The sequence below is a fragment of the Myotis myotis genome, unplaced genomic scaffold (genome assembly GCF_014108235.1).
Source record: "Myotis myotis isolate mMyoMyo1 unplaced genomic scaffold, mMyoMyo1.p scaffold_m19_p_10, whole genome shotgun sequence".
Lineage (NCBI taxonomy): Eukaryota > Metazoa > Chordata > Mammalia > Chiroptera > Vespertilionidae > Myotis > Myotis myotis.
The window spans coordinates 37,743,234-37,769,850 of NW_023416314.1; the positions used below are offsets into that span (position 1 = coordinate 37,743,234).

At 40.3% G+C, this 26,617-nt stretch overlaps 1 protein-coding gene across 10 annotated transcripts in view; it reads right to left on the bottom strand.

Annotated features, from left to right (window-relative positions):
- Positions 1 to 26,617, bottom strand: part of UVRAG (UV radiation resistance associated) — a 277,758-nt gene that overhangs the window by 69,200 nt on the left and 181,941 nt on the right. For all 10 annotated transcript variants that reach the window (XM_036324920.1, XM_036324925.1, XM_036324919.1 and 7 more), the window contains one exon: positions 13,586 to 13,664. In XM_036324920.1, coding sequence (XP_036180813.1) covers positions 13,586 to 13,664 — 79 coding nt within the window. The remainder of the gene's footprint in view (positions 1 to 13,585; positions 13,665 to 26,617) is intronic.

The following is a 26,617-nucleotide window of genomic DNA, read 5'->3' on the forward strand; positions in this document are numbered from 1 at the left end:
AAAAAATATACAGGGTGGTACTAGCCTAAGAATAGGGCTTAGAAATAAATCCTCATTTTATAGTTAATTAACTTTCAACAAGAGTGCCAAGACAATTCAATGGGTAAAAAAGTCTTTTCAACCATTCTTTTTCTGGGACAACTGTATATTTTCATGCAAAAGAATGAAGCTGGACTCCTTCCTTACACTATGCCAAAAAAAATTTAACTCGAACTGGATCACAGATCTAAACATAAGCTAAAACACAGAAGAAACCCTAAAAGTATTTAGGCTAAGCTTTCTTAGATATGACACCAAAAGCATAAACAAGAAAAAAAAAATAGGTAAAATTGGACTTCATCAAAACTAAAAACTCTTGTGTTTCAATTAACACTATCAAGAAAGTGAAAAAGACAACCTGTGGAATAGAAGAAAATATTTGTGAATCCTACATCTGAGAAGGGATCTATGTCTAGGTTATATAAAGATCTCTTACAACTCAACAATAAAGACGAATGAGCCAATTAAAAAATGGGCAAAGGTTCTGAATAGACATTTCTCCAAAGAACATATACAAATGTCCAATAAGCACATAAAAAAGAAGCTCAACATCATTAGCCATTAGGGAAGTTCAAGTCAAAACCACAATGAGATGCCACTTTATGTTCAGTAGGATAGCTATAATAAAAAAGACAGAAAATAACAAGTGTTGGCAAGGACATAGAGAAATTGAAACATACATTGCTGGCAGAAATGTAAAATGATGCAGCTGTTTTAGAAAACAGTCTGGCAATTCCTCAAAATATTAAACATCCCATACAATAAAAGCCTAATATGCAAATTGTCCCAGCGACCAGGAGTTCAATCAGGGGGAGGAGTCAGCTGGCCAATTGCCTGCGACCCCTCCCCCTGGCCATCCCCACCCCAGCCCGCGGTGGCAGGCAGCCGGGGGAAGGGAGGCCCTGGCTGGCAGCCGGCAGCTGCTAGGGACCCTACCTGTGCACGAATTTCATGCACTGGGCCTCTAGTAGTTATATGGCTCAGCAATTCTACTATTAGATATATCCCCAAGAGTAATACAAACATACATCCCCACAAAAATTGGTACATGAATGTTCACAGCAGTATTATTCATATTAGGCGAAAGTGTAAACAACACAGATGATGTCTATGTTATATAAAGGAGTAGATGAATAAAATGTGGTATAGCCATACATAACTTCAAATTGCCAAGATGATTTGGCAATAAAAAGTGACTGATACATGCTAAAACATGGATGAACCTTGAACCCTGGTAAGTGAAAGAAGCCAATATTTTATGGTTCCACTTATATGAAATGTCCAGAATAAGCAAATATATAGAAACAGAAAGTAGAATCGTAGCTACCTAGGGATAGAGACCTTGGGGGAATGGTGAGTGACTGCTAATGGGTATAGGGTTTCTTTTTGGGGTTATGAAAATATTCTAAAATTGACTGTGGTGACAGTTGCACAGCTAGATGAATATACTCAAAACCATTGAATTATGCATGTCAAATGGGTTAATTGTATGGTATATGAATTATATATCAGTAAAGTGTTTTTTAAAAAGATATAGATATAGGACTTAAAAATAGTTTCTACTACATTACTGGAAAATGTTGTAGGCAGTGGGGGACATTTTGACTATTAAAACATCCTTGGCATTTTTATTCTTGATTCCAAGAAGTGGTAAGAAATTAAAATGCATTTTCTCCTCATGTGTCATATACACTGGACTGTATGTTGAAGAAATACGCATGAATTAAGCTTCTGGGTGTAAGCTGGCATTGATCCCTTCTAAATAGCTGTGCACTGAGCCCCATGAATAGTCAAGTTTTAGAGAAAGACCATGTCCTTGGCAGAATGGAGGTTTCCAACTGTTTTTTGGAAATTGAAACTACTTTTACTTTCTATGAAGTCTTAAAATAACTTAATGGGAAAGAGGTAACAGAGGAAAAGGAAGAAAGGTCATGAAGTCCCCAGGATTCTAATCTTAGTTATTCTACTTAACGCATGGTCTCAGGATCTCATCTGTAAAAGGCAAGTAACTGTGCCCTAACCACTCATACATAGGATTGTAATAAGATCCAAATGGAAGGAAGGAAGGAAGGGAGGGAGGGAGGGAGGGAGGAAGGGAAGGAGGGGAGAAAAAGGAAGAAAAAAAGAAAGAAAACAGTATCAGTTGGATATAGCTGGATTTGACCTCAAAAGATTTTTCTTGAATTCTGTTTGCCATGATATCTTGTCATGGCAGCAGTAAGCATAGCAGCAACTTAATTTTTATCTCTAAAGACAGATTTGGTTATCATACTTCACAGAGTATTAAATGAGACATAGAACTAAAAATATACCAAAAGCCATTATATTCAACTAGAGGTCTGATGCACGAAATTCTTGCATGGGTAGGGTCCCTAGGCCTGGCTGGCAATCAGGGCTGATCTGTGGGGTGACCAGCAGGGCAACTGAGGGACCCCTGCTGGCACATGCCTTGGAGGCGACCAGCAGGGTGATCCGGGGTGGTGCCGGCCCGCTCGCTGGTTGCCTCCTCTGTGGGGCTACTGGTGGGGTAATGGGGGGGGGGGGGAGCCCGCTGGCACCCGCCTTGGCTGGCCTGGGGCCTGTGGGCTGGGGGCAGCTCCTGCATTGAGCATCTGCCCCTTGGTGGTCAGTGCATGTCATAGCGACCAGTCGTACCATTGGTCATTCCGCCACTTGATTTGCATATTAGGCTTTTATTATATAGGCTACAAATGTAAATCATCATTAGAATTTGTAAACTGTATCCACATAGCATTGCTCTTAAGTCCCTGAGCTTTCAAGGAAAGAAGAGGGCTGGCTTAAGAAAAGGCAAGAGCAACAGGGAAGAATCCATTGATGTCCTGATGACTTGTACTGCACAGTATTACCAGAATTCAAACTGGTAAGTCTCTTATCCAGTGTTTCCACATTTGGGGAACTGGCACATGTGTCTTGGTTTATCGAACTTGAGCAATTGAAGTATTTCACAGGAAATCTAGATGGCCATTCTCTAGGACAGTGCTTCTCAAACCTTTTGGTCTCAAGATCCCTTTATGCTCTTAAAATTACTGAGGACCCAAAAGAGCTTTTGTTTATGTGGGTCATAATATAATACATTAGAAGTTAAAAATCAGAATATTTAAAAATATTTATTAATTCATTTTAATATAACAATAGAAATATATTACTTGCTAATATAAGTATTTTTAATAAAAAAATGGGCAGATTTTCCAAAAAAGAAACTTAGAGAGATTAGGGACATTTGTTTTATATTTTTGTAAGTCTCGTTTCCAATGTCTGCCTTAACAGAAGACAGCTGGATTCTTATGTATTCATCTGCATTCATTTTGTTACCATATGTTGTTTCATAAGAAAATCCCGCCTCATATAAATATGTAGTTAGAAAAGAAAGGAGTATTTTATAGCCTTTTCAGATAATTGTGGCTATTCTTCTCTGATACCCCAAACTCATCAAACAGTATTTTCTTAAAGGTTAGTAACAAAGTCAATCTGAAAACAGAACATACTTTTACATCGTTTTTAACACTTTGAAGAACTCTTTACCTGTACATGATTTCATAGCATCATACATTGGTCACTTGGAAAATATTGGCTCACGGAGTTATAAAGATTTTAAATGTTGACACATTCATTATGAAATATTTAAAAATCACAGTTGTTAAAAATCACTACCGACCTCATCAAAAACATATTTTAGGAATGGGAAGCTGTCAATCTCATGGGGCAAACACAAGTTTTCCAAAAATACCGATTTTCATTAAAAATCTTAAATATTAGCCCTAGCTGGTTTGGCTCAGTGGAGAGAGTGTCAGCCTGCGGACTGAAGGGTCCCAGGTTCGATTCTGGTCAAGGGCACATGCTTAGGTTTTGGGCTCAATCCAGTAGGGGGTGTGCAGGAGGCAGCCAATCAATGATTCTCTCTCATCATTGATGTTTCAATCTCTCTCTCCCTCTCCCTTCCTCTCTGAAATCAATAAAAATATATATTTTTAAAAATCTTAAATTTTATCATCTACCTAAGTCTGAACAGTTTGTTGACTGTCTGTCAGTCATTCTTTCAAGTAAAGATGGTGTCCCATGAAAAACCAGGTAGTTTAGTTAGCAAGTCAATTGCCCAAGGGCTTTCCTTAAAATAATCATACTGCATAGAGCAGAAGTGCTTTATGTATATTTATTTCACTTACCATCGCTCAGAATATTAAAAAGATATGTGCTACACGGTCAAGATTTAATATAATAACTAATTTTTACTGCTTCATCAAGGAAATTCTTAAGTGAAACCAGCTTTTTGTAAAACTGTAAGTTGGTTGAAAGTGTCTCTTTTCCCTATTTTATGTCAACATGTTCACTTATGTTCTGTATCCTATTTCCTCATCCCTTCTCAAAGACTCTACTCTTTAAAGTATCCCTTTTTTTAATCTTGTATTGATAATATCTCTATTTGATCAGTCTCATAAGCATATAAACATGAACTGATACTTCCCATCTTAAAAACACGCACAAACCAACAACTCCACATCCCCACTAACTAAACAGATTTTTAAAAAAACACCTGGCCTTAACCCATTTTTAGAGTTGTCTAAATGGTATTTTCATCCTCCAGTTGCTCATGTACAAAACCTGAGTCATTGCTGATTACTCCTTTTTCCTCATCTCCCAATTCAATCCATTAGCTCATCTCCCATGATGTAATTTTACTAATTTCTATTAAGATATAATTGACATATAACATTATGTTAGTTTCAGATGTACAACATGATTTGATATACATATATATTACAAAATAATTACTACAATAAGTCTAATTAACATCCATCACAACACACAGCTATAATTTTTTTCTGTGATGAGAACTTTTAAGATATACTCTCTTAGCAACTTTAAATATACAATATTATTAACCATAATCACCATGCTATACATTACATTCCCAGGAATTATTTATTACGTACCTAAAAGCTTGTACCTTTTGACCACCTTCACCCATTTTGGCCACCCCTTCACCCCCTGCCTCTGGCAACCACCAAACTTGTTCTTTGTATCTGTGGTCAGTTTTTGTTTTAAGATTCCACGTATAAGTGAGATCATACAGAATTTGTCTTTCTTTGTGTGATGCCTTCAAGGTCCATCTATATTGTTGCAAATGGCAAGGTTTCGTTCATTTTTATGTCTGTGCACATATACATACAGTGGAATATTATATATTTCACATTTTCTTTATTCATTCATCCATTGGTGGGCACCTGGGTTGTTTCCACCTCTTGACTATTGTAAGTAATGATGCAATAAATATGGGGGGGGGGAGGGAGAGTGCAGATATATTTTCAAGTTAGTGTTTTCATTTCTTTTGGGTAAATACCCATAAACAGAATTGCTGGATCATATAGTAGTTCTATTTTTAATTTCTTGAGGGATTTCCACAGTAGCTGCGCCAATTTACACTCCCATCAACAGTGCGCAAGGGTTCCTTTTCTCTCCATCTGCGTCAACACTTATATCTTGTCTTTTTATAACAGCTATTCTAACAGGTGTAGATGATATCTCAATGTCATTTTGATTTGCATTTCCCTGAAGATTAGTGATGTTTAGCATCCATAATATATTTTAAATCTGTTCACTTCTCTCCATCTCTATCCCTACTATCCCAGTCCAAGCAACTATCCCCCCACATCTGGTCTTTTGAAATAATCTCTTAACCCTACCAGACTGCTGTACCGATTTTTTGGTAATTTCCACACAAAGGTGGAATATTGGCGCTAAATGAAAGGTAGATGAAAGGTAGACCTATTTTCTACAATGTCTCCAAGTTCCATCATTCTAACCACTTGCTTGCATGTAACTAACATTTTTCTATATCATGTTGGTTTTTTCTCTTTAATGCTCAGGAGCCCAGGTATAGGGAACAGTTAGGTTCAGGGCCTCAGGTCTGGTAGGATTAAGTGGTGACTTTGCTTCCATTCTAGTCCTCTATGATCCATCAGAGCAGCTAGAGTGATCTTTGAAAAAATAAATCAAATCACACCACTTTCTTGCTGAAATTATTCATTGGCTTCCCTTCACATTTAGAATAAAATTCAAACTCTTTACTATAATCTCTAAGGTCTTATATGATATACTCCCTAACTATCTCTCCTCTTAATTACCACATTAGCTGGTTACATAAACACATCAAGTTCTTTCCTACCTCAGGGCCTTTGCATTAACTGTCTGCATGCTTATAAGGAACTTCCTGTTTCCTAGCTCTTTGTATGTCTGCTTCCTTGTCATCTCCATGTTTTAGCTCAATTATCACTTCTTCAGTAAGGTTTATTTGAAAACTTTATCTAAAGTAGATCCCCCTCTAGTTATTTACTGTTATATCACCTAGTTAATTTCTATCACAGAACTTATTATTACCTAAAATTATTTTGCTTATTGTCTCTCTTTCCATTAGATTATAAGTGTAATGAAGCAGGGACGTTTTAAAAACAAATAAACAGCTTTACTGAAATATCATCATACTAGATGCCTGGTGCATGAATTCGTGCATGGGTGGGGTCCGGCCAGTCCGCCCCAATCTGCCAATTGGGGCTGGCCGGCTGGGGGGAGGGGCCGCAGGAGGTTGTTTGCATGTAACTAACATTTTTCTATATCATGTTGGTTTTTTCTCTTTAATGCTCAGGAGGGTGGGGGTTGGGGGGGCGATCAAGGGCCAGGCGGACCAGGGCGAGGGGCCACAGGAGGTTGGCTGGGGGCACTGCCCCCATCGGGCTGGTTGGCCAGCCGCAGAGCGCGTCATAGCGACCAGTCGTTCCGGTCATTCTGTTTATTCCGGTCTCTTGGCTTTTATATATATAGATACCATACAATTCACCCATTTCAAGCGTGTGTTTCAATGGTTTTGGGTATATTAAATGATTTTTTAATAAAATTTGTCATTTTAGCCATTTTTAAGTGTATAACTCAGTGGCATTAATTCACAATGTTGTGCCACCATTGCTACTATTTCCAAAAATTTTAAATCATCCCAAATAGAAACTATAAGCATTAATTAATAACTCTTTCACTTCCCCTTTTCCCCAGCCCTTAGTAACCTCTAATTTACTTCTGATCTCTATGAATTTGCTTATTCAAGATAATTCATAGAAGTAGAATCCTATCTAATAAAATACAAAAGGGTAATTAACCGTACCTCCGCTACGCTTCCCATTGGCTAATCAGGGCGATATGCAAATTAACTGCCAACTAAGATGGCGGTTAACCGCCAACAAAGATGGTGGATAATTTGCATACTGTAGGCAGGGTAGGACAGCGCAAGCCGCCATCCAGGCCCCCGTGTGCGACCAGGGGATGGGCGGGGGCTGGGGCCAAGGCAAGCAGTGCCGATCGCCTTGCCCAAGCCCTCGCCCGCCCACCACCAGAGACAGGGGCCCACTCCCATGTGCGACCCGGGGGCGGGCAGGGGATCGGCGGCATCGCTTGCCTTAGCATGAGCCCCGCCCGCCCGCCGGGAGCCAGCCAACCGAGGGCCAGGAAGGTGGGACGCTACCCTGGAGCGCTGGAGCCACCCGGTGGCAGAGGGGAGCTGGGACTCTGGCCACAGCCGCTGCCGCCCCCCAGCTGGCTCCGGGCGCTTGGTGCACTGGCCACTGCTGCTGCTTTGGCTGCTGGAAGCTCCGCTGCTGCTTGGGGTCCAGGCACAGGCAGCTGGCCAGGGGCCTGGGACAGGTCAGCAGCCCCCGCCGCTGCTGCCGCTGCCGCCTCAGCAGCAACAGAGCGGGCAGCAATACAATGGTGAGCAGGGCCTGAGCCCTGCCCGCCGGGGACATGGGGCCCTCTGAGAGAAAGAGAGAGAGAGAGAGAGAGAGAGAGAGAGAGAGAGAGAGAGAGAGAGAGAGGTGGAATTTGGCACCTCACATCCCTCTCCGATCGACCACTGGGATTCCAAGACAGCGAGGGCTGCCTTCAGGCCGCAGCTCCAGGTCCCTCATCCCCACCCCAGGCCCAAGAGCACAGTGCTGGGCAGAGGCACCCAGGGGTTCAGGAATGCAGCGCGAGGGGCCTGCACAAGGTGGGGGGAGGGGCTGTGTTTACACCGCCAAGTTCCCCACTTCTGCCCTGATCTGCGCATCCCTCCTCCTTCCCCTCAGAGGCCCAGCTCCTGCCTATATGCTTGCTGGGCAGGCCAAACTGCACCGGGGAGTGAGCCATGGCGATCAGGATGGCCACTTCCTGGGATGGGATGGCTAGACCATGGGGATTCATGAAGGTGATGAGGCCCGTGGGGCATGCGCAGCCCTCGGGGTGGTGGGGGTGGCCGGCCAAGCCGAGTCTGGCTTCAGTGGGGCCAGTGGGAGCCCAAGGCCACCCCAACCCCCACAGGTCCTGGGCAGATGGTGGCTCAGTGGAGAGCGGTATCTCCATGCATGGTGCCCAGGGGCAGCTGTGAGCTGCTGCAACCCCGCCCCACGCTTCAGGGAGAGGGAGAAGGCTCACAGCCACCAGCACCCTAGGCTGCACTGCCTGGCCTGTGCCTCAGCCTGCCAGGTTGGCAGGGTCCAGAGCAGGTGAGCTGCTCCCTTCCCCCAGTGGTAGAACAGGGAGGAGAGCTCTGGGTGCAGGGAGGGGACCTCAGCTGGGATCCTCCTGGTGTGGGGAGGGGGCCCAGCCTGGACTCGGTGGGGAGCTTAGGAAGTCTGGCTAAGCAGGCGCTGGTTCATACCAACTCTTACTCTGCCACCTTCTTCCAGCTCTTCAAGCTAGCCCCCCTGCCCCACCTGTCCAGGGGAAAGGGCTCTGGGTGACCTCCCTGAGCTCAGGCTGTGGACCCAGAGACCTCAAGGCAGAGTGCAGAGGCCAGTGCAGAACTACCAGGGCAGAGTTGTTTCGGTGTCTCAGTGAAGCTTGCAACTGACCTAAGGAGGAAACCCGAGAGGGGAAAGGCCGGGAGGCATGAATTGCCAGCACTTTAGCCACTTGAAAACAGCTCCACTTGGAATGTGAGGCAGTTGTATGTTCAGCTGAGAAGTGAGGAAGCTGAACTCCACCATCGCTGGGCTCCTGTCAGTCTGAGGCCCAAGCGTCCGCCATGACAAGGAAAGAACAGAGGGGAGGACAATTGAAGAAAACCGTGTCTAGACTTTCCCCAGCCCTCTCCTTCTTTCTGCTGCCTACAAGAGCCCCAGGCCCGGCCACAGTTCTGTCTCCACCTTTTAGTCCCCTATTCTCCAACCACAGAGGAAAGAAATAAGGAAGGAATCTGTGCTGCCTTCAGAAAGTATCTATATACCTGATCGGCCAGTTGCCTTCCACAAAGGGAGGCCAGACTGCGGCTTAGGCCCGCTCCCCACAGGGACATCAGTAGGACATCCTGTGAGGGCTCCCAGACTGTTAGAGGGGGCAGGCTGGGCTGAGGGATGCTCTCTGAGTGCACAAATTTTTGTGCACTGGGCCTCTAGTCATATAATATTTGTCCTTTTGTGCTTACCTTACTTATGAGGAAGGGGTCTTGGGTGTTTTATTCACTGCTCTATCAGTTGAGACCTAACTCAGTACATATAGGGTGGGGCCAAAGTAGGTTTATAGTTGTTCATATGGAAAATAATACAATAATTAATAAATAACAACACAAGAGTAAAGCCTGTGTTTCGTGTACTCACAACTGCAAATCTACTTTTACCGCACCCTATATTGAGCACACGACACGGATGCTTAACAAATATGTGTTGAATCAACCAATTCATCAATTTTAAGCAAGTCACAACTTTTCTGAAACTCAGTTTCTTAGCCGTGTGATGGTGCTACCTCACAATTCATTCATTTATTAAAATATCTTTTGAGAATCTGTAGTGTTTCAAGCATTGTGCTTACTCATGAAAATCTCATAACGTGCAAAATGGGCATTCAGTGTCTTCTATTTGGGAAAGTCACCGTTTTGGTTTTGTGCAGGCTTAGGATGAAAACATAAAAAACAATGACGTATACGTCGGATTATGTGATACTGCACTGGAGCGACGGATGTCAAAAGCCATTCTGTTTTCAAATTCATTTACTATTAGCTGTTCTTTTCACTTTGTAGGGTGATAACAAGGTCACATGAATATATATGTATGTGTATCATAAACTACAAAGCTCTCCATAAATGTAAGATAAAAGTATTGTAATTTTTTGATTTACTACTTTTTATGCTTTGGGAACTAAATGCTATCCACAAATTCTAATATACTTATAAAAACTTACTGACAATTGAGGCAGGACCTGGCTTTTTAAGTCAGTGTTGATTACACTGCACCTGAATTTTGCCAGGCCCATTCATATAGTGTTAAATGCTGACCAACAAAGAGTGCTATTTCCGGACAAAGGGCTGACACTTGAAAAATATTAGCAAATGGTGCTAAAAACGAGCCATTTTGCTTTCTGCACTTGCAACACCATGCCAGCACACACACCTTCAGACAGCAATGACAGGAAGAGGGCAAGCAGGCCTCACTAATCCTCTCAGCTCTTCAAACAACACTTTAGGATTTCTACTTGAAGGCCTGTCTTTCTAAGCTTGTGCTTTCAAAACTTGGGCTGGACTGACCCCAAATACTGAAGTAACAAATATTACTAAATTCTGTCATTTCCTCTACCAAAAAAGTGATTTTACTACTACTTCTGGTTGTGATGAAAGGTCCTATTGACTATTCATTCAAATCCTTAACCGGGCTATGGATTCGGTATTAAATGACTTCACTACTTCTTCTCTGGCACTTTAACACATGCCAGTGCTTTCATCCGCCTCCACTAACATGGCTTACAGATTACTGAGGAGGGGCCATTTTAATAGTATGATTTGTTCACATCTCTAGAGATGGGGTATAAATGAGACTGGCTCAAAAGACAAACTCCCCTTTGACAACATGTATTGGGATATATGTATAGAAATAAAAGTTAGAAATACCTTACTGATATACTACCCGGCTAGAAGCCGTGATAATTAATGGTTCTTTGATTTGCTATAATTTGAAATGTAATGAAGTGATGGTAGAAAGGCTAAAGACAGAATGAAACATTCTCAAGAAATAGTAAGTTGAAGAAAAGAGATGAAGCAAAGAAAAGTTAAAGGTCATAAATGTGCTAAAAGTTTTTTTCTAAATGCTAAGAAAGGGGCTTCCTGAATGAACTCTGAAACCTAAGGAAGTCTGTTTATAAGAAGTTTATTGTTCTCTCCTTTTAAAACTGCCACAATAGCTATAAAAAAAACCACAGTGGTTAACCTATGAATCTTAAACAAAAACACAAGTGTAACCTCTCATTTTCAAAAAGAGTATAAAGTTACAGATGATACAAAATTACTAGAAGTAATCCATTTTTTAAACAGATGAATAAAATTGGCTCAACATACTTGTGGCCTTGGTTCAGTTAAGAATAAAGTCAGAGGCTACTTGGGAAGTGCTCCCAAGTGCGGACCAAACAGACACTAAGAGTCTGATGCGGAGGGCTGACTTCACCCAATTTTCCATGCACACAATCGGCCTCCATCTGTGTCCTGTTTTCAAAACAAGCTGGGCTATGCTTAGAACTTCTTTATACCAACTCTTGGCATTCCTATTGGGTCCTAAGAAGAAAGAACTAAGTGTGTGCATGTATGCATGAATGCGTGTGTGCGCGCGTGTGTGTGTGTGTGTGTGTGTGTGTGTGTGAGAGAGAGAGAGAGAAGAGAAAGAGAGAGAGAGAGAGGGGCTGGGATTTATGAGGAAATCCAGGCATTTTGGCCCTAGCTTTAATTAGGAGTGGGTTTCACCTGGAATCTTCCAACAGCCTTCTAACCGAGGGCCTAGGTCAGTGATGGGGAACCTTTTGAGCTAGGCGTGTCAGCATTTTGAAAAACCCTAACTTAACTCTGGTGCTGTGTCACATATAGAAATTTTTCGATATTTGCAACCATAGTAAAACAAAGATTTATATTTTTGATATTTATTTTATATATTTAAATGCCATTTAACAAAGAAAAATCAACCAAAAAAATGAGTTCGCGTGTCACCTCTGACACGCGTGTCATAGGTTCGCCATCACTGGCCTAGGTACTTAGAGCAAGATAAAGAAAATAGGGTAAGAGAAGAACCTCTGAACTCAATCAGAACTCAGTTCTACTCAATGAGGCCAACGTTACTGATATCCTGACTGCCGGACTCTGGGCCCCAGTATCCAGGTCCCCTAATTTACTTAGACCTCTTCTTCCTTAATGCACCCTTAGTCTGGTCAGTTCTTGACCAGTTCTGTCTCAGCACTGCCTTTTTCATAGTATGACAACTGTGATCAGTAGTATGAGTTTAGCAGCCTTGAAATGAAAGTCCTGTTTCTTAGACTGAGATACTTTTCTGCCAAAAAGGACGGAAAGCAGCAGTTGTGGGAAGAAGGGCACATGGAAAGATGAGTCACAGGCCAGAGACTGCGAGCAAGGCTGCCTGCCTGGAGTGTAGAACATGAGCTGGAGTGGTAGTAACAATAAAAGCAGTGTGACTGAGGGCGATGAGTGTGAGGTTTTAAAGCAAGTGATTAATTGAGGACCTCAAACTAGAAATTTTATCCAATGGTAGAAAAGGATAAGAATCTTAATAAAAAACAAAGTAGATAATAAATATTAAACTGAGATTGAATGAGGTGAAAAAAGGCAAAGATGACACCATATGAAGGAATAATTTTAGATCTGCCAGGAATCACTAAGGGAATTGTTTGGTGAATCTTTAGATACACATAGATAAAAGGCAATTTTGGTTCACATAAATAAAAAAATCATGAACCTTATTGTTGCTATTAAATGGAGAGATCTGAGGATACAGTTTATAATTTCTTTCAATAACAGCCAAACCCTGGATACTCACCCATGTTCTCTTCCAATTGGAAGGTATGTCCAAATAAAAACAGAGCACTGACGCTGACCTCCTGTACAGCCAGGACATTTATGGAAGTCTACCTCTTGAAGTAGAGCCACGTATGCTACAGAAACGTTGCATGGAAAACGCAAACCCAAGCAAGCATGCTCGTCTCTCAGGGCATGTGAAAGACATTATTTAGATGAGATGGTAACTGGTGTGGTGTCCAGAGAACCACAAAAACAAGACAGGTTGGAAGGACCATGTGCTTGGTCTTTTCTCTCTGGCCTTGGATACTAAGGTGAGGAGACCACGAAGGACTTGCCAAAGCCACTAAATTTTACTCCATCAACAATTCCCAATGCAAAGTGAGTCCCTAGAAGTGGTCTAAGAGAAGGAAGCTATTACTGGTCAGCTGCAGAGGAAAGGGGTTGTAAAGTCCACATTCAAGTACAGTCTACTAGCAGTAACAACCCAGTAATGGGCTCCTGAGTTTAGCAGGAGGATTCCAATTCGTACCCATTGCTTCACGGTAGTATTTATAATGGCACAGAATAAGGCTGTCGCCAAAAATGAATTTTGCATGATTACTGTACCTGGTTAAATAAAACAGTCAACTGTAGTGCTTATTTATAAACAAAGAGGGTTTACAATCCAAAGAAGCAGGGTGTATGCAGAAAGTAGGAAAGGAGTGAAGAGGAATTACTTACCTGTGCTATATTTTTGTTCAGAAGATAGACACCATAATCAAATTGCAGTTTCTCCCCTCCTTTGGGGTATAATGGAAACCTAGAAAAGGTAAAGCGGGGTCAGAAGTTTTCAAAAACTTGAGTAAAACAACCTCAAGGTTGTTGATGAAGGTGGGAATTTCTTGGATACAGCATAAACATCTAAATACTTGGACTAAATCATTTAGTTATAGCCTTTGCAACCTATTATCTTAATATCTTCATTAAATTAGTCAAATCAGAACAATGGCTGCTTTGTTTCAAAGAAAAAACTGAATAGGCCATGCAACAGGGGACTAATATATTAGAAAGTGGCTTACTAACCCCAAGGAGTTGAGGCCACTATGTTCCATATTTACATATCAAACCTTATCACCCTAAGAATAAGACCCTAGGAAATTTTCCTCTAATACCTTGGACCCAACACCTCAACTACTAAATGAAAAAGAAAAATTAAGAAAAAAAATCAGATGTAAAAGCAATCTATACAATTTGTTTCATTTAAGATAGCCAGTCAAATCAACAGTATCAATATGAGTGAGAATACATTAAAAATTCATTCATATTCACAGGGGTGGCTATTTGCATGTTATGTCTCCAAGGCAAATTACTCATGCCATAGAGTTCTCCTAAGACTTTCCATTTTAATCTGACTCACAGAAGCAACAAAGGCATTAGATCTGTGGATCTTTATAAATAAAGATAATGAGTTATTTTAGGGAATAAGTTTCCCTCACTATTTCCCTTTTCCTACTCCTGCAAATGAAGAAGAAAAGGGTTCAGTTTACCTACTTAGTCATATTTTCCTGATTCTCAAGACCAAGCCTACGTTTTATCCTCTCGAATAGATTTCACTACAAACAGATCATTCACAACATCGATAGGGTCAAGAAGAAAACGCCACCTTATTTAGTTTTGCAATTTATAATTATTCTCAAGAATAAAATTATCTTACTGAAATGAATGGCAGGTGACAATTACTGGATTCTGAATTTCAACTGCCTGAGGAAAAGGTATATCCCATAAAGCCTGGGGGATAATTTTTTCTAGGGAAAATAGAAGGAAACCAAATTTAAAAGCTTTATATTAAATTCTCGAAAGTTGCTGATTACATAGTGTCCAAAAGGTAAATCTGTTGTACTGTAAATGCACAGGCACTGGAGAGTGAGCAAGATCATGAACTGTTTTTGTTCCGCACTAAAGGAACACCAAATGCTTTGCACACCCCTCAGGAAGATAATAGGTTTGTACTTAACGGAAGTAGTAATACATAAACTATGAAATGTGCTTTGGTTGACATGCATAAAATGACAGCAAAGCAAATTCCGGATAAGCAAAGTGCAACGCCAGGCTTTCACAGGGTGAAAGAATCATTACATTTGTGTTGGGCAGTTGCAGAGAAACTAGCCAATCGGAGGAACTAACAGCACAGGAACACTTTGGAAGAAATCTACTAGAGCCCTAAAGCTGTGCACTATGTAGTTGGTATTCTTTCTAGAAACCATCACACACAGACTATCTGCATAGCTGTCCAAATGCACAGATATCTCCACTTTCAAATTATAAATACAGAAAGTGTTTCAAATGTCAAAAAAGAGTACATCAAGATAGGCATGCATTGAAAACAAAGCCTCTACATTCCTGAAAAAACAGATTTCACTACACTGGCTTTGTTACTTCATTGGAACTTCTTTATAGGAAGAACCACAAGGTGTAGATATAACATTAAAACAGATCTAAAGAGTGACTAGAGCCAAAAGTTCCAATAGGGCAATTTTAAATTTTTATAATGCGCATTAAGACGACTTCTGCCCACAGTAGTAGAAAAAAGGTGACAATACATAGTCAATATGCTCTGAGGCTATGACTTCACTGCAAACTCAACACACTTTTCCTGTCCCCCTTAGTTTTCCACCACAACTTTTATCAGTTCCTCAGGCCCCGAGTGACATTCCATTTCACCCACCTTCTTTGCTTTTTACATGTGTGGTGATTCACCAAGTCAACAAATTATTTTTCCTGTGAAACAGGCTTATCTCTCCATTCCCACTGCCACTCCGGAAAATTCTTTGTTGTTCTGTGCCCAGTAGATGTTTAGCAGCATTCCTGTCCTCTACTCACTAAAAACCAGTGTTATTATTTAAGAATTTTTTTTTTTTTTGGCCACTTCTCAGCCCTGCTTCCTAATCAGTCAGTGTCTTACATTTTAACTTCTCGGCCTCACTTTCAAGGCCTAACTGATCCGACCTGTCTGCCTGATTTATCTGCAACCTCATTTGGCACCTGAACACACCAGGTTCATCTCCCTCTGCCTTCGCTCACTTCCTGGAAATGCCCATCTCTCTTTCCTTCCACCTGGCAGGGTAAAAGATACCAAGCTTCACTTCGTGTAAAGAAAAAGACTCGCACATTTTCTACTAAGTTGCATATCACTAAAGCTTTACCTAGAACTCATTGCAAGGTGATGATAATGCATGAAACCGTAAGGCAGGCCGGAGGCAGACAAGATGGGAAATGGCTGGAGCAGAGTGAGCCGGAAAAGGAAAAGGAGTAAGTCAGCAAGGTTGACGGGTCCAGACTGCGCAGGTCGTGTAGGTCACAGCAAGGACTTGGGCTTTTACTCGGAATGAAAGGGGAGGAGGCTCTGCAGGATTCTGAAAAGAGAAGGGACACGGACACTTTGGCTACTCTCTGAGAAAACATTACTGGGGAGCAATAAAGGAAACAGGGAGAGGCGACTACAAAAATCCAGGCAAGAGAAGAGAGAGGTTTAAACCAGGATGGCAGCATGGAGTGGTGAGAAGTGGCGGAATTCTCATATTTTGAAGATAAAACCAATGTGATTTGTTGACAGATCTCATATGAGGTCTGAGAGGTGGAGAAGTCAAAGATAACTCCAAAGTTTTTTGGCTTAAGCAACTGACACAATGGAGTTGTCATCTTAACTTGAATAAAAGTACAGGTGACATGAGAATGAATTGCTAGAGACTGGAGTGAGGAATATAGTATGAGGGCTCAGTGCTAAAGGATTAGGCTGGAGAGGTCAGCAGGGACCTGACTGTGCAAGTTCCTCTGCACCATGGACATCTATCTAGGATATAACCTTAGGACAATGTGAGGGTAATTAAAGATTTTTGTAAGCATGGAAGTGCCAGGATTGGGGTTTCTTAAAGACCACTTTTGCTACAGTGTCATACATAAAGGGGAACAAAACCTGGTTAGAAGGTTGCTTCAATGCTCTAGGCCAGAATAGTGATGGTTTTTATTATAATTCCAGCAATGAAGTGGAACATATATGAATAGATCTGAGCTATAATTTGTGGGTAGAAGTGACAGGGCTTTGAGATATATTGGTTCTGATAGTGGCAAAGAGGGAGGAGTCAAAGATGACGCTTTGGTTTCTCTATTGAGTGACTTCGCCAGTGATGGCGAACCTATGACACGTGTGTCAGAGGTGACACGCGCACTCATTTTTTTGTTTGATTTTTCTTTGTTAAATGGCATTTAAATATATAAAATAAATGTCAAAAATATAAGTCTTTGTTTTACTATGGTTGCAAATATCAAAAAATTTCTATATGTGACACGGCACCAGAGTTAAGTTAGGGTTTTTCAAAATGCTGACACGCCGAGCTCAAAAGGTTCGCCATCACTGGGCGAAGCATATCTTAGTGTCTATGAACTGAAATAGAGAACTCTGGGGGGAACAGCAGTTGTATATACTAAACATGTATATTATATATATTTACTATATAAAGTTTATTATATGTAAAGTTAGTAGAGGAATTTGGGGTAAAAGTATCAACTAAGGAACTGTAAAAATTTAGATGGAAGCTGAAGCCATAGGTATGAATGAAGTGGCCTAAAGAAGTCATAGAGAAGAGGGCTGTTTCAGAGCTTTGAGAATATCAACAAGGGACTGGGACATGTAAAGCCAGAAAGGGAATGGGCAGAAAGATTTGAGAGAAACCAAGTGTCTCACCAGAAAAGCTCAGAGAAAGTGTTAATTTAAGAAGGAAGATATCATCAGTAGTCAAATGTTGCTGACAGGTCAAGCCAAACAGACATGAAAACATGTCTATTGCCTGTAATTACATGAGTTCATTGGTAGGCAGCGTTGGTAATATGGTAAACACAAGTTTAAATGAAGTAGTGGGAGATGAAGGAAGACTGCAATGAGTTCAGGAGTGACTGGTAGTGAGGAAATGGAGATGGATGAGAAGTCTGGCTTAGAAAGGAGAGCTCAGTAACTGGAGGGACATGGTGAAGCACAGCAGAAAGAATGTCCTGAGAAGGTGAGCGGGGACTGGCTCTTCATCCTATAGGTGAGAGTGCAAGTGAAGGATCTGCCTTAGATGGTAGGTGGGACAACGCTCCTAATACAACACGAAGGATGAAAGAAAATGAGCAGTTTATTCATTCAACAAATTTTCACTATTGCTACATATGGTGGTAGGTGGTAGAGATATAATAAGGGTGGACAAACACAGATAATACAGCACAGTCTAGTAGAATAGACAGACATTGCTCATATAATCATACTAGCAAATGTATAATTTATAAATTAAGTACTCTCAGAGGGAAAGGAACACTATTCCAGAAAAGAGGTAGACAAGACTGAGAATCAAGGAAGACTTCTGAGAGAAAGTGACACCTTAGCTGAGATCTCAGAGACGGAAGGAATGTTCCCATGAAAGGAAGCAGCATATGTAAAGGCCCCATGGCAGGAGGAAGTCTGCTCCGTCAAGAAATCAAAAGAAGAACAGTATTGTTGGACTGAGGGGGCTTATGACAAGACATGAAGCTAACAGAAGAGTAGATTATGTAGGTTCTTCTGGACCATGTCAGTTCCTAAAAGAAAAGAAAAAAAGGAAGGACTTTAAACAAAGGTATAACGTGCTCAGATTTGCATCTGATACCTTCCTTCTTAAAGGAACCCCTTCTCTTTCAACTTTCCTGACAATGATAGATTTGCATTTTGAAAAAACTATGCTGATTACAGTGGAGAATGATTTAGAGAAGGTGAGACCAGCTTGTTGCAGTGATCTAGGTGAGAGATCATGGTGGCTTGGACTAAGGTGGTGGTACTAGAAATGGGAAAAAGGAGAGTAATTTGGAAGTCTTCTAGGAGATAAAATTGTAAGATTTGATTATGGATTGGAAGTGAAAGATGATGGACAGGGAAGATCATAGATAACTCAATTTTTTTGTTTTGCCCAACTGGATGGAGGGTTGATCAAATGGTAGAACAACTTGAACAAATAAATGCACGAGAGCTTTTGAGCACTATCGAGAGCTCAGAAGTGGTTATTAATCAAGAGTTTATAATGATACCATTGTGTGACATTTGCTTGGGGAACAGCAGGTATAGAGAAAATGGACAGCAGGGCTATACAGGTAACAAAAAGTCACAGTGGGCAAGACAAAGGTGTAACAAAAATAACAGGTCATAAAATCTAAACTGGATAAAGGGAGTAGGGTCTGAAGGTCACCCAGAGAAACAATGAGCAAATGGCTGAACAAACAAGCTGAAAGATGCCAGATTTTAGATGTGGACTGAAATGATGACATGATTCAGAGTGTAACCATAGGAGTAAATAAAAACGATGGAATGCAAGAGGTCACTGGTGACATAGATTAAGAAAATAAGAGGCCAGGTGTTGGATGAATCATCCACTTTTGTGTTAATGTCATCCGTAATAACAAGACTTAAGTAGCCAGAAAGATTGTTTGTCTTGTATTCCCTGTTTCTTCTGTTGCCAAAATACATTATGAGTAAAGGGTTATAATTGAGAGATTGGTATGTGAAAGAGTGGTATAGTTGAAAGGCATATGTCTCAAAGGAATAGGGCTTTTGTATGTCTGCTCTACCAATAGAGCGGAGAAGAGTCTAGGAAAAGCAACGAGGAGCAAGAAAATCACAACCTCAACTCTTCAGTCTGAACACCTACATATAAGAAAATTAATAGCTGCCAATGGTAAGGCTTCAGGAGAAATGGGGTCCTCAAGGGAATTCAGGTTCAGATGCAGTGGTTGGCAAACTGCGGCTCGCGAGCCACATGTGGCTCTTTGGCCCCTTGAGTGTGGCTCTTCCACAAAATACCGACTTCTGCGCATGGGCCACGAAGTTTCAATTGCACTGTACATGCGTGCCCGCACGTGGTATTTTGTGGAAGAGCCACACTCAAGGGGCCAAAGAGAGCCGCATGTGGCTCGCGAGCCGCAGTTTGCCGACCACTGATTAGGGCAAGAGACAGGCTGAGTTCTCTGAGAAGAGCCAGAAAATACAGGAGAGTTATTGATTCTATAGATGCACGTTCAGGAGACCCAGCTGAAAGGCTGCAGGGCTGGGTCAGGGTGGAGGGAGTAGAGGGCATTTTGAAGATGATGAGGATAATTATAAAAGGCTTTGAGGTGCTTTAGTGGAAGATTGAGGTATTCCCATCTGACAGCTTCTATTTTTTCTATAAAGTCAGAAATGAGGTGATTTATCAAGAATATAAGTTTTCCCTTTAGTTCTGGGAGTGGGGAAGGAGAGAAGGTTTAAGATAGTCATGTGCCAGGAGAACCAGATATCTAGGATGTATCAGTCCAATTGAAATAGAGGACTGTAAATTTACAGTGCTACCCATCTTTCCAATATTTAATTTTTTAAAAATCCTCACCCAAGGATATGTTGATTTTTTTTTCTTTTCTGAGAGAGACATCAACAGGAGAGAGAAACATCAATCAGTTGCCTCTTATATGTGCCTGCACTGGAAATCGAACTCACAACTGTTTTGGTGTATGGGATGATGGTCCAACCAATTGAGCCATCTGGCTGGGACCAACTGCTTGATATATTTTCAGCAGATAAGTGGGTTAGAGGGAGAATGATGGGATAAGGGGATTGAACAAAGGAAGAGAAAAAAGCTCATGGACACAGACACCAGTGTGGTGACTGCCAGAGGTGGGAGTGTGGTAAGGGAAGAGTTGTGGAGAGGGGTTAAGTATAGCGGGGATAAATGTAGGGAGACTTGGCTTGGGGCAGTGAACACACAACAGTGTACAAACGATGTATTGTAGAACTGTGTATCTGAAACCTGTATAATTCTGTTAACCAGTAATAAATTCAATAAATAATTTTTAACCCTAATAAATTCAATAAAAAGAGGGAGTACAGGGGTAGGATGTTTAGATCATTGACAAAGGAGCCTCTAAGTGTGAAGCTACTAGGGTAGAAGAGTTAACGGCAGCAGCCTACCAAGGGCAGGATGATGGCAACAGTCTATACATTATCTTTAGAGATTTTAAAAATATCTTTGGATTAAAAATTTATCTTCTTTATTTTTGCCCTAGCCAGTTTGGCTCAGTGGATAGAGCATTGGCCTGCGGACCAAAGGGTCCCGGGTATGATTCCAGTCAAGGGCATGTACCTTAGTCGCAGGCTCCTCCCCAGCCTGGGCCCTGAATAGGGCTCCTGCAGGAGGCAACCAAGTGGTGTGTTTCTCTCACACCACTGTTTCTCTCTTTTCCTCTCTCTTCCACCTTCTCTAAAAATCAATGGAAAGATATCCTTGGGTGAGGATAAACAACAACAAAAACTGATCTTTTTTATTACCACTGTGAAACAACAAATCTAAACAATGCCAGTGATAAAATATTTCTTCCAGAAAAAAAATATTTTGTTGGCCTAAGTTCTAAACAATTGCTGCTGTGACTGTTTAATTTCAACATACATTGTAAGCTTCAGATCAGGATGTTTTCATATGAGTACTCTAATAAACATTTTATCTAAATGCAAGTTAATTTACGGAACTCCCAGTTACACAGTCAGCCCAACAAAGTGGACTTAACTACACACCCCAGTTTCTACTAAGTTTCAAATGGTTTGAAATATTCCAATCTGGCTTTGGGCATAGTTTGTGCCTCCAAACTGTCTGGTACCACATATTCCCATGTTTAAGCAGTAGATTCAAAATATGCAATAATAGCAATGTGCAATTTTACTTTTCTGAGTTAACGTCTTTTCTGGTATAGAGTTTTAGCTAAGGTTATTCAGATACAAAAATGTTTGAAGTCAGCCTTGAACAGTGAAATACAAACCTTTAAAATTGTTCATTGAAGATGAACAGATGGAAATTGTGTTCAACAAAAAAAACCCAAATATATACATATTTTTCAATAAAAGAAAATTTTATGCTTTGAGGTTTTTCTGGTGATTACTGTTTAATTTCATGATTTTTACTGAAAATAATTTTATCATATAGAGAAAGAGGTGTTAAAAATGATCCACTGCAAGTGTCAAAAATATTAGGTACATGCCACTAAGAAATGATTTTAAATAGACATTGGGAAACAAAGAGGATAGTACCTGCTCTAGACCCAAAGGTGTGGGAGGTTAAGACAAGAACAGTCTCCCTGTGCCCTGGCTGGGTAGCCCAGTAAGACAGAGCATCATCCCATACACCAAAAGGTTGCAGGTTCGATTCCTGGTCAGGGCATGTACGGTCAATGTTTCTCTCTCACATCAAAGTTTCTCTCTCTTTCTGCCTCCCTTCCTCTCTCTCTGAAAAAAAAAAAAAAATCAATAAAAACATATCCTCTGATGAGGATTTTTAAAAAAAAGAAAGAAAGAAAGAAACAGTCTCCCCTTGAGAAGGCTCCAGGGTAAGTGATACTGTCAGGTAAGCCAGGTGTTTTATACTTACATCTAGTCGTATACTATAGTTGTTTATCATAGTTGTATATACAGTTATATAGTAAAGAGGTTGAGGATGTGTGTATTATCATTGAAGAGGGGTTTTAGAAAGCACAGAGGAAAGATCTAGGAGGGAAGAGAGGAGAGAGAGAATAGACCAGAGGAGAAACAGCTAACAGAAAACAACAATAATTCACGGGCAGAGGGTGACAGAAGTTTTTATTGGGAAATAAGAAGAGTGAACGCCCCCTCCTTTGTGGGAAGAAAAGCGAGTTGAGATGACAGGTAATAAGATGCCACCACAAGTTTTTAAAGGAGAACATGTAGTGAAAAGATTCACATCAGATCATTCTCTTTGCCAATATTAAATACAGTTCTTTAGACAGAACTGTACTAAAAAGAGAACGGAATTTCAAGGAAATAAAATTCCAAATAATTTCAGTTAGGAAGTTAAAAATAATTCCCCCCCCCCTTTTTAAACTTGGTAAGTTGCAGGGTTGTGGAAACTGTTAAAGAATTCAATATCAATTTCCTTGTAGAAACCTTCCAGTTTTTCCATACCCTTTGGTAAGTGTTGAAAAATAGTCACAGGCTAATTTCAGTGAACAGAGCGAAATCAAAGGATGGAAACCATGTCTTTTTTTAATAGTCAATTTTGTAAAACAAAAATTCTGCCAAGTAAGTCAAACTCACACTCCACAACATTAACAGCCATCCTGTATTTGCCCAGGTTTAACAGCACCTGCTTCCCACACAAATCTGTAAATGTTAAAAAAACAAAACAAAACAAAAACCCTACAATTAAGCGTGCAAGGTGCACAAACTTACCATACTTGGTAATGCCAGAAGATGCTTCCATCTGGATCATGAATTTAGAAGAAAAACCTTTCACCATCCTAAATTTCTGAAGACAACTTCACAATGTGTGCATATCATACCGGTTTGCTTAAATCTATCAGTGCACCTAATATTCTCTGTAAGTCATTTCCTTATCAATGCTGAGAACATAATCGGTGCTCAGTCCTTTATAACAATTATTTATTTAATTATAATACCAACTTCTGGGGGGAAAAGAAGAGAAGAGTAGAAGGGATTGATGTGTAGTAAATTAACTCTGAGGTCGGAGAGGCATAGGCTCAGCTTTGCTACTTACTTGTAATGTAAACTAATGTGTACCTGTTTCTGCATCTTTAAAATGGGTTTAATAATACCAATCTGCCGAAACCGGTTTGGCTCAGTGGATAGAGCGTCGGCCTGCGGACTGGAAGGTCCTAGGTTCGATTCCGGTCAAGGGCATGTACCTGGGTTGCGGGCACATCCCCAGTAGGAGATGTGCAGGAGGCGGCTGATCGATGTTTCTCTCTCATCGATGTTTCTAACTCTCTATCTCTCTCCCTTCCTCTCTGTAAAAAATCAATAAAATATATTTTAAAAAAATAATAATACCAATCTTTCAGGATTGCAATAAAAATTAAGCAAACAAAATCTAAGACCCAGCACAGTTACAAGAATACAGCAGGCATTCGGTTGTTAATATGACTATGCCTTATTTCCCCCTTCCCCTCTCCCACACCTATTTTTAAGTACCACAAGGGGAGATACCATTTCTTATTCATTTTGCTGCCTCCTGAAATTACAAAGCATTCTTATGGACCTGGCACTTTCCACTCTATATTTTTTATCTATACAAATGTCTTATTTCCTCTATTCGAATGTAAGCTTCTTGAGGACATGAGTATTTAGCTCAGAGTCTTATCTACAGTGGGCATTCAACAAATATCTGCAAATTAATGAATAAACTGAATTAAAGAATACATTGAAAAAATAATTTAATATTGGACAAATATGTGACATATAGCCCTATAAATTTTAAAAAAAACAATCAATTTTAAGCCTCAGAAACATTTTTGTCATTCTTTTTTTTTTTTAAATGTATTTTTATTGATTTCAGAGAGGAAGGGAGAAAGACAAAAACATCAATGATAAGAAAGAATCATTGATCAACTGCCTCCTACACACCCCACACGGGGATCAAGCCCACAAACCCGGGCCATTCTTTCTTTCTTAACTTTAATATGCCTAGGCATCCAACTCTTATTTTTAGAAAGTGCTTTTGAGTTTTGCTCAAAAGACAAATTCTTTAGTGGGAAGAAAATTTCAAGTAACAGAATGGTGTTTGCTGTGGAGTAATAGAAGGCAGCACCCTTTAGTACTAGAGTAAAGGAGTCAGTGAGTCGGGCCCAAACAATAGCAAAGACAAGGACACTGATGATGGATTGCATTTACTGAGTATCTATTATGCATTATGTATTACACTTAGCACACATCATCCATACAATATAGGCAACTGTAGAGGCACTATTCCTGAGGTGGCCATGGTCACAGTCTTTCCTAACACTCAATCACAACCTCCGATCCAATCCCATTGCACTCCACTTCAGCCCTGCCCTGAGTTTGGGTTAGTTAGTCCTCTCCCATGAGTTCTCTCAGAACCCTTCCCATTCATACCCCGTAAGGCAACTGCTTGTCTATTCCTTTGTAGTATCTTCAAGAAAAAAACTATGAGCCTAAATCTTATTAATACTGTATCCCAGTTCCTAGAGCACAATGTCTAGAACATATTTATTTGTAGGATGGAGAAAGGAGTGAACGTATAGATGGAGTGGTGAAGCCAGAATTCCAACCCTGTTTGACTCCTAACCCAATGCTTAATTCTATACCATGCCCCTCCCCCAATAATTCCATTTCGTAAATTGATATTATTTTGTAAATTACACTTATTCAACATTTCGCTAAGACTTTGTGGGATTTCTTCATCCTACAAATCAGACATTCATTAACTAAATTACTAGCAAATTCATCAGATTTGATAAGCTGGTACCTTAAAAAACACCAAATATAGTTTTTATATGACAGCATTTTGGGTTTAGCGCTAAGCGGAAAGGCACTCTCAACACCAATTACTACAGCACTCATTAAAGCCCGACATGTAACTTCTAAAGTCCTAGTAACAGTATTATATATATTTATTACTCTTGGAACTTATATAGACAAAAGTGGATAAAAGATTTGGAAATAAATCCACAAGTTTTTGAAATATCCACTTAACTTTACTACATTGATTTTTCAGTAAGTGTGTGCATAAATCTGTTAACTACATACATTTTATAGGTTAATTTTAGGTCATCATCAGAAAGCCTAAAAACTTCTGCCTGCTTTCTAGATGTCAAAGCTCAAAATCACATACATAAATTAACTAAGTTGCTTTTCTGGAATGAATATGCTGTCTAGGAATTCCACATATTCAGAATACATATGAGAAAGATATATTTCAATTATGAAATTGCAAAAGGAATCTCCTCAACTCATCATTTAACCAATTTCAGAACACAAAAATACAATTTTGAGGTCCCTAAAGTTATTCTGTTTATGTATGGATTTCACAGGAGGAGGAATCTCCAGGGATCATTGATCTGACAGAAAGCAATGCTAACATCTAAGTTGTCATAATCAATCTCCTCTAATTATCAACAAGTTTTTCCCATTTCTGACCAGTCATTTGGAGCTGACCTCTGACAAGTACTTACAAGTCATCGAAATCTCATTTTATTTTATAGCCTCATATTTGTTATTGGGCTAATCTTTACCTGTTCTACATCACACAACAGCTTAAATATTTGAATGGCCCAGCAATAAATTTCCATGGCCCCCCTGGGTCAGTCAGATGTTAGCTGTTAAGTAAAGCTAAAAGGATCTATGCTTCATAAATTTCCTTCAGGGTCCACATTTGCTCTTACAGGCCAGGCTTTCAAGCCCAAACATCTTTATAGCTATGTGCAGTGATTTATTAACTCTTCCTTGTTTTTATCCAAAAAGATCAATCACATATGTATCAATAAGCTGGTGTGCTGGTGACTGCTTTTTATTGTACGTATAACCACCTGCCTTTAATACAAACTTGAGTCTAAAGCTTTTGTAAGCTCTTGCTGGATTTTAACAACCTTCACCTGTTTCTAATTTGGTATAAAACATATGGTTTAGCTCTGCTATTTAGTTCTAAGCCAGTCTTTCCTCTTTTGGACCCAACAATATAAAAGAAAACAAATCCAGAGCACAAAACCCTAAATTTGGAGGATATTACACACGCACACCCCACCCCCCTTACTTGCCCAATTACTTCTCAAAAACACTTTTAACAAATAACAGGAATAAATTATTTTGCAGCTATGAAATTATTACATTTCATGCCAAACAATTAGATGTGTCCTACATTACTCTCGAGGGTTCTGAGAATGATGTTCAAACTGCACAAATGAGTGTTTAATCTCAGGACC